The sequence below is a fragment of the Rhinolophus ferrumequinum genome, chromosome 11 (assembly GCF_004115265.2).
Source record: "Rhinolophus ferrumequinum isolate MPI-CBG mRhiFer1 chromosome 11, mRhiFer1_v1.p, whole genome shotgun sequence".
NCBI lineage: Eukaryota > Metazoa > Chordata > Mammalia > Chiroptera > Rhinolophidae > Rhinolophus > Rhinolophus ferrumequinum.
The window spans coordinates 30690754-30705306 of NC_046294.1; the positions used below are offsets into that span (position 1 = coordinate 30690754).

General features: G+C 33.5%; 1 protein-coding gene across 3 annotated transcripts in view; it reads right to left on the reverse strand.

Moving 5' to 3' along the window:
* Positions 1 to 1954: 1954 nt before the first annotated feature.
* Positions 1955 to 14553, reverse strand: part of LUZP2 (leucine zipper protein 2) — a 428283-nt gene continuing 415684 nt past the window's right edge. For 2 of the 3 annotated variants that reach the window (XM_033120638.1, XM_033120636.1), the window contains exons 11-12: positions 3287 to 3376; positions 1955 to 2545 (exon numbers count right to left, since the gene is read on the reverse strand). In XM_033120638.1, coding sequence (XP_032976529.1) covers positions 2441 to 2545; positions 3287 to 3376 — 195 coding nt within the window. In that variant the 3' untranslated portion in view covers positions 1955 to 2440. The remainder of the gene's footprint in view (positions 2546 to 3286; positions 3377 to 14553) is intronic. The other variant, XM_033120637.1, reaches the window with a different exon arrangement.

Consider the following 14553-nt stretch of genomic DNA (forward strand, 5'->3'; position numbering starts at 1 on the left):
CTAGAGCTGTTAATTAAAAGACATAATAAGAAATGATACCTGTCTTACAGACAAAAGCCACACATGTAAGTAAACATTTTAAACCTCTCTGATGTTATTTTAAAGCAATTAGAGGATTGAGAGAAATAAAATGCATTCATTAAAGTCATAGAAAATCCTTAAAAAGAATTCCGTGCTTAACTATTAAAAGGAACTCCCAGAATATGTCTTTAAAAATATTTATAAAGCTCTTCTGCTACAAATTCCTTTTGTTTTGAAACAAATACTGCAATGAATATACCACAGTAAACTCTGAAGACACATTATGTTATCTATCATTACAGAAAAAAGTATATACATTACACTCATTTAAAGCCCACTTGATGGTGACAGTAATTAAGAGAAGCAACTTGATTATATAATCACATACTTGGACAGGAATTTAGAGCACAGAAAACATAATTTACAAATGAAGCTGTTCAAATTTGATTAATATGAAGCCGAATTCTCATCTCTTGTCATGGTATGCTATAAAAATTTCAGAAAATATCAGCCTGACTCTCTTTTTATTAGTCCCAAAAATGCCTCAAGCCATACTGTGTTAAGGTGAAATGGCGATTAACTTTCCATAGGATCCATAGAGTCTAGGAATGAAGTTGGGGCACAGGATGGGATTAGAAAAGTGAAACTAAATTAAAACTAAATTATTTGCTTCTCTTTCGTAAACCTTTGGAGATGGTTAGGGTTTATTGGTACAGTGGGGATATTATAAGGAACAGGACTTGGGAAGCTAGCAATATTCCCTTTCATAGAATTAAACTTTTAGAGTTGAGAAGGAATCAGCAGAAATTTTGGATCTTGCCCATTTCTTCGATCCTGATCATCTGAAAACTCTATGGATCATCTATACAATTAATTGTCTTTCTTTCTTAGGTAGCTAGTAATCTGCAAAAATACTGACAAATGACACTGAATTATTCTGCAAATACAACAGTTACATAAATATATCACAATATTACTTTTACTGCTAATGACAGTTTGCCATTTTTCCAAATCACTAAATTTCTTTAAATATGTCATTGTGATCAAAGGTGTGCCATTATACCTTTGGATTTAATTCCATCTATTGACAGATATATATATATATAGGATTGTGAGCTACATTCAGATTATTCAGGAGTGAATTTATTTGGTCAGTGATATTCCTAAGTACAGCCCCAACTTCAAAGATTATTGCAGCTGTGATTTGTTTTAGTAATACGTTTGTTTCCAAAATATACAAATCTGGGTTTATGGGTTCTACATGGCTGCTTTATTGGCATCAAATCCCCATTTTCAAATGTATATTATTTGCTTGCATAAATGTATTTGGGATCCCACTTCCCAGCTCACATTTCACTCCCCAATTTCCTATCAAAAATCATGCTGAGCATTTCAAACAACTTGATTCTGAACTTGGAGTAATTCCAGTAGACAACCATAAGGATGTGTCTGTATAATGCCAAAAAAAAACTAATCAACTGTGCCAGAAATTTACTCATTCATCCAGATATTTTGTTTACATCATACCAAACATTTTTAATGAATTCTGTTAACTGACTAAATCCCAGACAGAATGCCTTGACATTGTTTAGACATGGTTCAAGATAATAATAACAATAATTATACATATTTAATTTGGGGGGGGTGCCAAAAAATGTATACAAGTGGACACTTTGGTCAATATTGCTCAAGCAGTAATTTGCAGTAATCAGAAGTGTCTGGACACTGATGGTAACTACTTTGAGCACTTCTTATAATTGCAGAAGTCAAATGTGACTGGCATTCATTTTTGTTATTAGTATATATTGAGTATTACAAATTTAATCCAGTTTTCCTTTCTTAAAATGTGTATACATTTTTTGGCACTACATATATATATATATATATATATATATATATATATATATATATATATATATATATATATAAAATCTATCTCTCTATCCATCTATCTATATCTAGATATAGATATATAGATATAGATATACATCTCAGCTAATTGGCCAGTATGGGCCAGAATCTTTATAATATAATTGAGATTTGGATTCTAAGAATGCTAAAGATCCAAAACATATTCTCATCCTCCAGCTGATTTCGCAAACTAGATCACAGTAGTCCTAGATACTCAAATGAACCATAACAATTAAATGTTATATTGCATTTGAGTTCAAAACAGACCAATTGATACCGGGCAATTTACTGATGACAATGATGGTTTATGATAGCTTTTTTAATTAGGTTATTGCTTGAGGATCATAATCAGAGTGTAATCTTTTGGAAAATTTGCAGATTATAAAGTACATAAAATTGTGAAAAAGATGCATGCTTTAAAAACTTAGTATTTCCATCAAGCCTGTGGTCTAAAAAGGGTATGAAGACAATAGTAAATGATTTTTTTTTCAACACAGTTTCTTGACATTTACAGTATTTTTTCTTCTCTAGTTACCCTCCCTTCAAAGCGGGTCAATTGGTTTTCTTGGGTTTTTTCCACTTCACATTCAGTACAAGGAGGCATTTGCAATTTCTGTCAAGTAACACAAAAAGACAATTAGGAGAGTCAAAAAAAAAAGTAAAAATTAAAATTGTAGTAGAATAGTAATGTAAATTCATATATCTCATCAACTATTTTATAGAAAACTGTCAGACAAAAATAAAATAAAATGTGTTAACACTGCTACTTCATGAAATACATAAAATATTGTCTACAAATGGCAAAATATTTCAAAAACTATTTTGAAAAAACTGCCCAAATCATTCAATTCTGATTAATTTAACCTCAAACTTGAAATATGTTGTGTTAAATGAAATTAAGTCTCAGAATTGCCAGCTTATAATATTTTTGGTCAAATACAGAACAGTATAGGTAGAAGTTCAGAATCAAGCTCCTGAGTTGTGTGTTGTTTGCTTTTGTGGGGGATATGTATTTCTTTCTACTTCCTGTGCTTTCCCAAGTCTTTATATCTTCATTGTCCCATAAGAATAGATGCATGTTTTTTGTTCGCTGTTTATTTTTGTTTGTTTCTTGGTTGCATGGAAGGAGAGAGTCACCTCCCTCACTCTTGTTCTTCTGAGAACTTCCACTAATCAAACAAAAAGCTTAGTGGCAGGCACAGTGGTCATGGAAAGGTTCCGAAGCACTAGGTGAAGGAAATATCTTGTATTAGCCAATAAAACATCCCAGCTTCAGCTACAGCAAGAGAGAAATCATCAAACCCAATGTATTCTAGTACTGCTTTATGATATAAAACCAACAACCGAAAAATACCTGCGGGGTAGGCTCTGGTTCTGCAGTGTCATTTCTTGGGGGATTTTCTTTATGCTTCATTAAACAGGTCCCATCCTCCTGTAAAACCTGCTGTAAAAAAAATTGAAAAAAAGTCAATGAAAGTAAATTAAATGAAGGAAGGGGAGAAAAAACTCCCTTGAATTCTTCTCACTGAGACATTTCTTTCACTTTGATACAAGCTGAAAGGGCAAGCTAGGGTAATCATCACAACATGAGCGGGATCCCAAGGAAAAAGCAAGCATTCCCAGTCAGTCTTTGGATCTCAGTGGTTCGTTTGGCAGTCATCGACTATAACAAAGTTTGAGTCCTATGGCAAGTTTTTTCTTTGTAAAAAGTTTCAAAAAAAAAAAAAAAAAAAATTATAAAACTACTGTATTTTTGATGTGTCTAGACTCTACAATATAAATATGGTCTGTATCCCTGCAGGAACATCAATATTGCAAACCAGGAAGCAAATTAAACAATATGATCAACAATCTATGTAGCAAAAATCTTCAATACCTTATAAATATTATATTTTGGAAATAAGATCATATATTTTACTAACCAGGAAACCTCATTTTACTCATTAGCTTCAACAGTTTTGAAGAAGATGAATTACTGGCAGTGTATGCCAATCGGCCTTCATTTCCATTTTAACCAAGGTTAAAATATTGAATATTCCCTCCCTCCCACTCTCCCTTGCTCCCTCCTTCTCACCCTTCCTCTTTTAACTTCCTTCCTTGTCTGCCTCTCTTCCATCCTTCTTTTCTTACTACCTTTCATTCTCGCATCACCCCTTCCTTTTTTTTTTCCTCTTTATTTTGAACATATTTTTAAAGTAACCATAAAAATTGTTTAGTGTAAGAATATGCATTTCTTTTCTTTTCTTTTTTTTTTTTTTTTGTATTTTCCAAAATCTTTTCTGTATATAAGACAGAGCCTAGGTGTTTAACCGTCCATGGCCACCAGTTAGCTTTGGCTCTGAGCATCAGTTTCTTTCCTTGAGGGTCAAACAGATGGGTACGGAAGTTGGCTTGGAACTCTAACATTCTATAAATTCTACAAGTAGATGATAACAAAAGAGGTTGTATAGGACATTTAACCTAGTCCAATTCAGATTTTAGAGCAAAGTTATTTTATATATTCCATATTCTTACACTCTATTGTTTTTAATTGAACACACGCCATGTAATACTTCACCCTTCCATGTCTATGTCTGATACTCCACCTTCATACAAAGCTCTCTTCATTGTGACATTTTAGAAACTAGCTACTCATTCCTGCCATAGCACATAATTTCTACCTCTACATAGATTCAGTAACACTTTTTTGTTCTAAAGCTACAATGCATATAAACGTTTTAGCACTTAACATTGTTTTTGTATGTATAAGCATGTATGGCTCCTCAATATGTTGTAAATTTCCTTAAAGACAGAGGCTACGTTTATCAGCCCTAGAGCTCAGCTGGATGTCTACCAGATAGCAAATGGCCAATGTATAACCTCTGTAAGTAATAAATGAATAAAACAAATTTTGGCAGTGAAAATATTACAATTCTTAGAATTTTAATAAATGTCTGATTTTTCATATGACTAAATTTAGGTATATTTGATACAGGCTCCAAAATGGTTACACACAGCCCCATATTCTGAATCAGTCTACAGTATAGTGGAAAGTAAGATTTTAGCTATAACAATAGAAATCAGTAGCCAAACCCTTGACTACCTTATTTCCAAGAATAGATGTACAGCAGAATCTTCTACACTGCCTAAGAAATAAATTTGTTTATTTTTATATAGCATAGGTTTGAGTCAGATCTAGAATCTAAAATTACCCTGGAAAAATTATAATTATTCTGTATATATTTTAATAACATAACTGGCCTTTGTTTTTATTATACTTGTATTCAGCTGTTTAAAAGTTAACTAAAGTAGGTATATGAAATGAAGCTCAAAAAACATGGTAAGTACAAAAAGTAACCTGCACAGTGTAGGATTTCCAAAATATATTTAGAATAATGGAGTTGAAAGCTCTTAAAAGTTTTGGGAAAAGTTTATTTTAACATTAAACAGTTGCATTTTTAAAACACAATTTCTTAGAGTTTTGGTCTTGAATGATCTGTCTACCTAATCACATAAGGTGATTGTTAAAAGAATACTTCTGGGAGATAATTCAGTCCTATAAATATATATTTGCATGTTTAAACAGCACTCCAGCAATTCCAATGCACAATGAAATTTGAAATCCACTTCTTCATAATGCACAAATGCATTACAAATCTCTTACAAGGAGATATGATACAACCATTTCTCAAATCTATTTGACCTCAAGACCCTTTTTTGTATGTGTGGAACATCACTTGAGGTCATCATCGTGAGAAAAATGCTAAAGGATTTTCAGTGGAGTATGCTCTTTCATTAATGCAAGCATAGCTGACTATTTGAGACAAGACTTTGATCATCTGAACAATGAAACTTATTAAATTTTAACATTAAAGACAATATTATGTGGCTGGAAGACAGCTCAAACCTTTTTTGATACTTCGATCTTATAATGAACAGTACGTTTAAACTTACATTTTCTGTACCTCACAGACATTGTGGAAACTTCAAGAGATGGGATTCATAAAATTCTTAGTGTTTCTCAGAAAAGCAACAGATACAGGTCAACATAATTATAAATGCAGGTATTATGCCTTAATAAGCATCTTATCAAGTGTATAGTCATTGATGAAGTAGGCATTCACTTCGTGAGAACATAAAGGGGAGGTTTGATTGTGGAGTTTTCTTACTCTTGTTGCAATATCACCCAGAATGCCAAAACTTCCAGAGAACTGTAGTTAAGAAAGGCAAGAAGAATTTCCACCGCTGTACTATAAAAGTAATTTTGCCAAATGGTTAAAAGGGCTTGGGAGGAAAACAAACTTTGGTTTCAGTTCCGATGTTTATTCGTTAGTGATCTTGATCAAATAACTTGGGCAGTTACTTATCTCTGTGTCTCAGGTTATTTCACTGCAAAATGGGGCTACTTCTTCATAGGGTTATTTTGAGTATAAAATTAAAAACTATATAAAATATTCACCATAAATATTAACAAATAGTAAACATCCTTCTCTTTCTCCCTCTTCCCCTATCATTATCATTATTTTATCATCATCAGTATTATTATTATTATTATTACTACCATTAATGATTATAAACCAACAATCACAATGAGCTGACACTGATATTACAAATATAAAGTATGTCATGTAATAGAATCAATAGTCATGTAATTCCCACACATAGAGGAGGAAAAAGAAAGAGGGGAGGATGAAAAAAAGGCTCTGTAATAAATCTGACAAGTCCAGTGACCAAAAGTAAACTTACAGGATGATCTGAACATAAATACCTAACCGGGTACACCATGATGGGTAGTCATGCCCCAGGCATATAACTTCTTCAGTAAAGGGTTGATTTTTGCCTTAAGCAAGCCCTGTATTCTTTCTTGTGCATCTAGGTTAACACACCTTTGATATGCCAGAGTAATCCTCTTTTTCAGACCCCTCAGGGGAGCACATAATCTTGTGTCCATGTGCTTTCTCCCACCTCCATGTAGTCTTCCTTGCATTGTCTCCTTAATTCCAAATGTATAAAAGAAACTGCCATTCTCTAGAGCATTTGAGATCTTGCTTTCCAGAATGCCATCAGTTTGGCTCAAATAAACTCTTATAAAAATACTATACAGGTTTGGACGTTCTTAGGGTGACAGGGGAGAGAAGATGAGAAGAAAAGGAAATAGAGAAATGAGTACTTACTTAAAAGAATGCAAAAAAATAATTAGTACTAATATTTCTCTTTTGACATTATGGATAAAAATAATAAACACAATTGATCTTTTTCTTTGGGAGGAAAAAAGATGAGAACATAGAGGTTTCAAATTGTGTTTATATATTTACAGATTTATCTAATAAACCAGGCTTTGAAGTTATACTGAGAATCATTTCATATAGAATTAAACCAATGGGTATACTTCTTGGGAAGCTGGCTTGGAAATAATATAATGTAATTCTTAAAACAAATGCTCTTCAGAGTGAGAGATGTGGTTACCAAGAAAAAAAAAAATGAAGTTAATTCCTTTTTTTAATTGAATTCCTACTCTGAGCCAGGTACTGTTTCAGGGTTGGAAATAGAACAATGAAAAAGATAAACAAGATTTTTACACTTAAAGAAACTTACATTCTAGTGGAGAAAGCAGAAATAAATACAAAAACAAGGATATATAAAAGAGAATATCAGAGAGTGATTAAGTGTGCTGGAAATACCCCTTGAATAATGGCTAGAGTTTGTGTGTGTGTGTGTGTGTGTGTGTGTGTGTGTGTGTGTGTGTCAGAGTCATGAGGATAAAAGAGAAGTAAAAGTAGACACTTGGTGGAGGGACAGCATAGTAAAGGTAATAGTGGTGAAGTCAGCTGAGATAGGAGCTACCGAGATGACCACAGGAGGGACAGTTCATGGAAGAACCTACAGATAAAAGAGTGACAGTTATATTCAATTTAGTAGTTATGAGGACACAATTATATTGTAAATATCCTGCAGTGATATGCCTACTTTTTTAAGAAAGTTTACAAGCTGGTACTTTCTTTATACTAGAAATGGAACAGATTCATGAACAGGACTCTGAAGTGATCATTCCATACAATACTTGAAAAATGCCATCAACAGAACCTCCTCCCTTCAGTGACAAGTTTGGTATTCATGACACTTTTATAAGCATTTCTCTCTCACTTGCATGATTCTGGAGATCACCAGGACTGGTTAAGGCAGCTGCCTTTTCTTTTTCTCACCAGGTTGACAGGAAGTTGAAACTTGGATAATTTTTTTTCAAAAGTTTAGTTTAAATAGTCGAATATTTGGAGTTGGAATTTTAAAGTATGCAACTGAATAAACAATAACAAAAAATTTCCTTTCTCAAATGATTCACTTTCTCTTTATGCCTGAAACTTCTACACTACAACATACCGTGAAAGCATGTTTATCTTCCCATCACAAGCAAGATACATTAAAACTTGATTGCTTAAATTATCATACACCTCAAGAGGTAGTATATTTTTAGAGTTTTCTTTTTATATGCATTGACCAGAACCTAAGGAAAACAATACCAACAAGAACCACAATACTTTATATAGTTTAATTGCTATGTGTATGAGTAGATTCAGTAGAGGTCTTTGTTTGAGGATTGTTATTTTAGCTTGCAAAAATGAAACTTGCAAATAATAGCAGCAGACTGTCCTTCCATGGGTAACATTATAAACCATTTTTCATTAAAATAATTTAGTATGTTAAACTCTAATCCTTCTCTGTTTTTCAGAGATAATGGAGTTTATCTTTCTTTCTTAGAATATTGAATTAAACTACCCAGATTTCTCTAAGCTTGACTTTCCACAATACATCTTCAGTGCAGCCTCCAAAAATGTCTTCCTGGAGACATATATTTCCAGGCATATATTAACATATATTTGACATATATTAACATATATTTCCATTGATAACTCACTGCATAAAAATCAATCTAATCAAAACTGATCAGAAAAATATCACCCTACCAACAAATTTGTAAGGTCCTATTGCCTGTAAAGTATACACTTATTTTTTTAATTATTTTTTTTATTTTTTTTATTAATTTATTTTTAATTTATTGGGGTGACAATTGTTAGTAAAATTACATAGATTTCAGGTGTGCAATTCTGTATCACATCATCCATAAATCACACTGTGTGTTCACCACCCAGAGTCAGCTCCCCTTCCATCACCATACATTTGATCCCCCTCACCCTCATCCCCCCCCCCCCAACCCCCTTACGCTCTGGTAACCACCAAATTACGTTCCCCAGATTAATTTTCAAACCCCGTGGCCATCCTGTGGTCACCGACTGCCCTCCAATCCCCTCACCCTCCCCCCCACCCCCCACCCCTCCCGCCCATCTAGCAACCCTCTTATTTAAAGAGCACATAAGCTCATTTTTAATATGGCTATATTTAATCTTATCTCTTAACAACCCCAACCCCATATTGAATGCAATAGCCACAGCATTTTTCCTGGTCTTCAAACTTTACAAGCAAGTTTGTATCTCTCCAATTTTGCTCAGGATTCATCAATGCCCCAAATGACCACAATGTAATTACCCATGTTGCAAACTGTCAACTATCATTTAATGAGCAGTTCAAATGATAAATCCATGAAGATCACATTGATCTGTGATCTTGATAAGCTCTATGCTTCCTTTCTATCCTTCCAACTTTCATGCTTTCCCTTACCACAGAGAACATCTTTAGACAACGATGCCAAACTAAATGGACATGTGTCACCTCTCCAAATATCCTTTTGGCTATCCAGGACTAATAGGAAGAGTAGGGAGATTTTCTAGTTCCAAAAGAAGAGAAAGGAGATCCCCAGAGAGGATAAAATGCCACCCATATTGACAAATATTCTGAACCAGTTTCCCTAGCAGTTCTTATTTGAACAATGGTTCACTTGGAACTCTGGGAGCTTTTTATGGTTAGTATAAAAATGCAGGTCCTGCCAAATTTTTCTATGCTGCTGCTCACCCTGTTTGTGCCAGGCATGATGAGTGAAGAGGCAGGCAGAGGAAAAACTTAAAGAGATGGATGAGATGAAAGACATGGAAACTGTCTTCTTAAACAAGTGAGATGTGATATTGGAATATGGTCATCAGACTCGCCTTAATGATCCACCACAATGGCTCACAGGTAAGTGACTGGGCATTAAAAGATTGAATCTCTTCTATCACCTACTCAGATGCACAGAGTTTCCTTTTATTTTGACTGTTACACACACTCACAAACACAGAACTTTTTGTTATAGTAATATATATTTTGTTTGCCTCATTTCCCAACACTACCTGCAATAATTGTTGACTTTTTCATTTTTTTAATTCTTCCGGGTCAAATCTGGAATGGAATTGTAAATTTTGAAAAGAGACAAAAAGTGTTATTTCACATAAGAGATTTTATGACTGAAAAGAATAAGGTAGTGGGCAGACCCGTGGGCTAAGAAGTCTGTCTTGAACCAAAGTTCAAATTCTTAAATCTACCACATACTAGCTTTGTGGTCTTAGATACGTTACTTGATTTTTCTCAATCTAAACTCCACATTTCCAAAATGTGGACAATTTTAATTTACAAATGTTTGTAAACATTAAGAAAATGATTTAAAATACTGAGCTCAGTGCCTTTTACCACTTATATCTCAATATATGGTAGTAACAATGATGATGATGATGATGACGAAGATAAAAATAAATGTTGTAAACAACCTGGAACAAAGCCTTTGATATATATGGCATAGTAAATCATATATATTATCATATCACAATAGACTCCCTGATATATATTTTTAAAATGATGGTTGTTTATATAATGATTTATGTGGTCCATTAAGTTTGGAAAAATGTAGTTGTACATTACATTTTCAGAAGCGTTAATGCAATGCCATCTTCATGTCATTGAAGAAAAATGGTATGATCTAATTACACAAAATATTATAAATAATCAGTACACTAATAAACTGTCTTCTGTTAAACAAGAAAACAAAAATTATACATTTACTGTTGGCTACAACATGATGAAATGAACTGTTCTTTCTTTTTCCTGGTCTTTCTATCTCTCTTTTAAAATGCTGGTGTGAAAATAAATCGATACAGGTATTTTGGAAAATAATTAAATAAGATATAACAGTTTAAATATGCTTATGTTCCAGCATATTTCATTTGGGATATTCTCTCTCTGAAAAAAATAATCCACAAATAAAAATAAATTTAAAAAAAATGCTTTGTTTTCTGAAGTATTTATTATGGGGATTTGTGTAATAGAAAAAATTAAAACTAAATAATGGTTGAACATAAGTAGGGTGGTTAATTAAATAATGATAACAAGATATTTTGTAGTTATGAAGAAAATATTTTAGGTTATTTATTAATGTGAAAAATATGTAAGCTAAAAGATGTAATACAAATTTGCATAGATAATTTCACAGCAATGCAAAGAGTGCATGTAAAATATTGCCAAATGTCAAAGCACAGTGATATAGTGGGGAAAAAAAAAACAAGTCAGATAAGTTTATTATTGTGCTTTAGCATTTTTTTTTGTTTGGCTTCAAAATAACATATAACACATATCTATCTATCTGTCTGTCCAACTATGTAACTATCTATTTATATCTTTATTCCCTTCTTCTTCTTCTTCTACCACTTCTTCTATTCCCTCTCTCCCTCCCTCCCTCTATTTTTACCATTCTCTTCCTCTCTTACTTCCTTTCCCATTCCCTCCTTCCCTTTCCTTCCTTCCTCCCTCCGTCCCTCCCCCCTCTTTCCTTCCCTTCCTCCCTCTTTCCTTCCTTCCTTCCTTCCTTCCTTCCTCCTTTTCTTGTAGGCATGGCTGATTTGTCACTTTCAAATGAGATATGGCCATCTATGTAAGAATTGCTTATCTGTGAATAGTTTGCCTATAGGACACTATACATGTTCATAAAAATATGATACTTAAGTTGGAACAGTGCTTAGAAACTAAAGCTCTTCCTTATCAATTTGAACCTTAAATTCTTTTTCTTGGACTGCAGGAAAGGTGTAATTATCATTTCCCCTAATGAATGTATGATCAAAAAATATAATTTTACTGGGGAAGAATGGACAGAATTGTAACTAGCTGTAATGAATGATTGATTAATTATACAAAGCATTTATTTTCTGTCCTAATAGGCAAAAATATTTGAGTGGCAGTCTTGAGAATTGCATAAAATATAATAAAAGGCTAGTATAGGCCTTCAAAACACTCCATCCCAGTTAGATAAAATTCAATCTGATTAGTAAGATACCTATTTTCAGAAACTCAAGTACTAAAATATGAAGACTGATCAAGAAAATATGCACAAATTCAACCACCTCAATATTGCATAATTATATAATTATACAATAGACCTGATTATGGAATGGGATACGTTGTGAATGAATGTTTATTAAAATGATTATACCCTCTGTTTCATGTGCACATCTTCACCGACACCACCAGAATAACCAGTTTGTTTCTGTGATTTGGGGCAATAAACTACCTTCTCACAAAATGTTATACTATGCCACAAGAGCAGACAAAGAAATAACAAAACTATAGCTGAGACCAACCCTGTTAACTATTTACCTCTGCATATGGAAAAATGTACACAATGACAACATGGTAGGGAAGACTGTAACACTGAAGCATCCCTAGTAATTATCAGGACTTGCACAACGTGCCGATAACAAGCTTTGGAGTCATGCATAATTGAATTTGAGTCCCAATTCTATCTCCCACTCTCTGTGATAATGTGGGTATGTTCATGAATATTGAAGTTCCTGGACTTTGGTATTTTACAGAAGAATAAAGTTAAACCTCAGTTACAAACATGGGGATGGTCAGCTTCAGATTTTGACATTAGCATAATTAAACCAAGAACAACAACAACAACAAAAAAACTGCTATATTTCAACAATATTTTTGAAAAAGAAAGAACATTTTAATATTAAAAATATGTAAAGGGCTCAGTGTCAAAAAGAATCAAAGAGACAGAGAGAGAGAGAGATTGAGTGACTTATGGAAAAATCTACTAATATTTTATCTGACTGTATTCAATGTCAATTTTTATTGCACATTTTTTACTTTTAAATTTATTGGGGTGGCATTGGTCAGTAAAATTATATAGGTTTCACGTGTACACTTCTATAATAGATCATTTATATATTGCACTGTGTGTTCACCACCCAAAGTCAGTTTTCTTCATCTCTGTACTGTTGAAAACTTTATCACAGGCCAACATTGCTGGTGGAATGATGTGTAGGATATGTCAACTTAATCTCACTTTGTCTTGATTTGTGGAGAATATAAAAATGGAGATAATAATGCCTACTTCTAAACCTTGACACAAAATGAAATGAGGTAATGTAAGGTAACTTGCTGGGTGAATGGAGTGAAGAATTAGCCCATCTCTGGTTAGAATTCCTTTAGCCCTTATTAGCTGTATGAACTTAGGGAAGTTACTTCATCTTCCTGAGATTCTGATTCCTCATCTGTAAGTTAGGTAAAATAACTCCTACCTGAAGGGGTTGCTGGAAGAGTTACTGTGTTTCCCTGAAAATAAGACCTAGATGGATAATCAACTCTAATGCATCTTTTGGAGCAAAAATTAATATAAGACCCGGTATCATATCATTTCATATCACATCATATTATATTATAAAGACCCAGTCTTATAGTAAAATAAAATTAGGTCTTATATTAATTTTTGCTCCAAAAGACGCATTAGAGCTGATTGTCCGGCTAGGTCTTATTTTCGAGGAAACACGGTGCATTAAAAAAAAATAATAATAAAATATATATAAAACATATATATATATATATATATATATATATGTATGTATGTATATGTGTGTGTGTGTGTGTGTATATGCCTTTAATGGAGTATCTTACACATACAGCTAAGTGCTCAATTAAGTTCAGTTTCTATCCTTCCTTTACCATCCTTAGCTGTCCCTTACTGCGATCAAAATTTCTGTATTTTGTCAATAGAAATTTGGATCAGAATATAAACATTGATATTTAGTCACTATAATTTTACAACCCTGGTGTCAACATTTTGACTCCTGTTAGCAGAGAATCTTAACATTGCTAAAGGATTTGTTGCTATTTCCTCCTTCCCACTCACCCCCTGAATAGGTCTGTGGTTCTTTCAGTCTCATCTTTTTCTGTTTAGGATTTAACAAGGCAAGAAAAAGAGCCTCATTAACCAACCACTTATCCTTCAGTGACCTTAGCCTTGAAGGATGTCCTTATCCATCCTGTATTTGTTTTTGTCCTCCTCAAGACAGAATCAGATCAGTCTATCTAATTTAACTTACAGATTCAGAGGCTTCAGAAGATTTTCATTATGATACATGCAAATATCCTATTTAGAAATATGAAACTAAAGTGGCATATTTAGAATGACCTTTTCAAAAGTTCACTGTTAAGATTTTGGCTAAACGACTCCGTAATATTGCTGCCTCAGCATCCATTTTGCATTGCTAAGGGGCCTGCAGGGGCCTGGAACGGACACCAGTCCTTCCCCGGAGTCCAGGCCCTAAATAACAGCCTGCAGAGTCACAAGAAAGAGTAAGTTTCTGAATGACTTCCCCAGTGCCCCTGGGGATAAAGTCTCTCCTGCCTCTCAACCCCTTAGATAAGATCCCTATGGAGCTT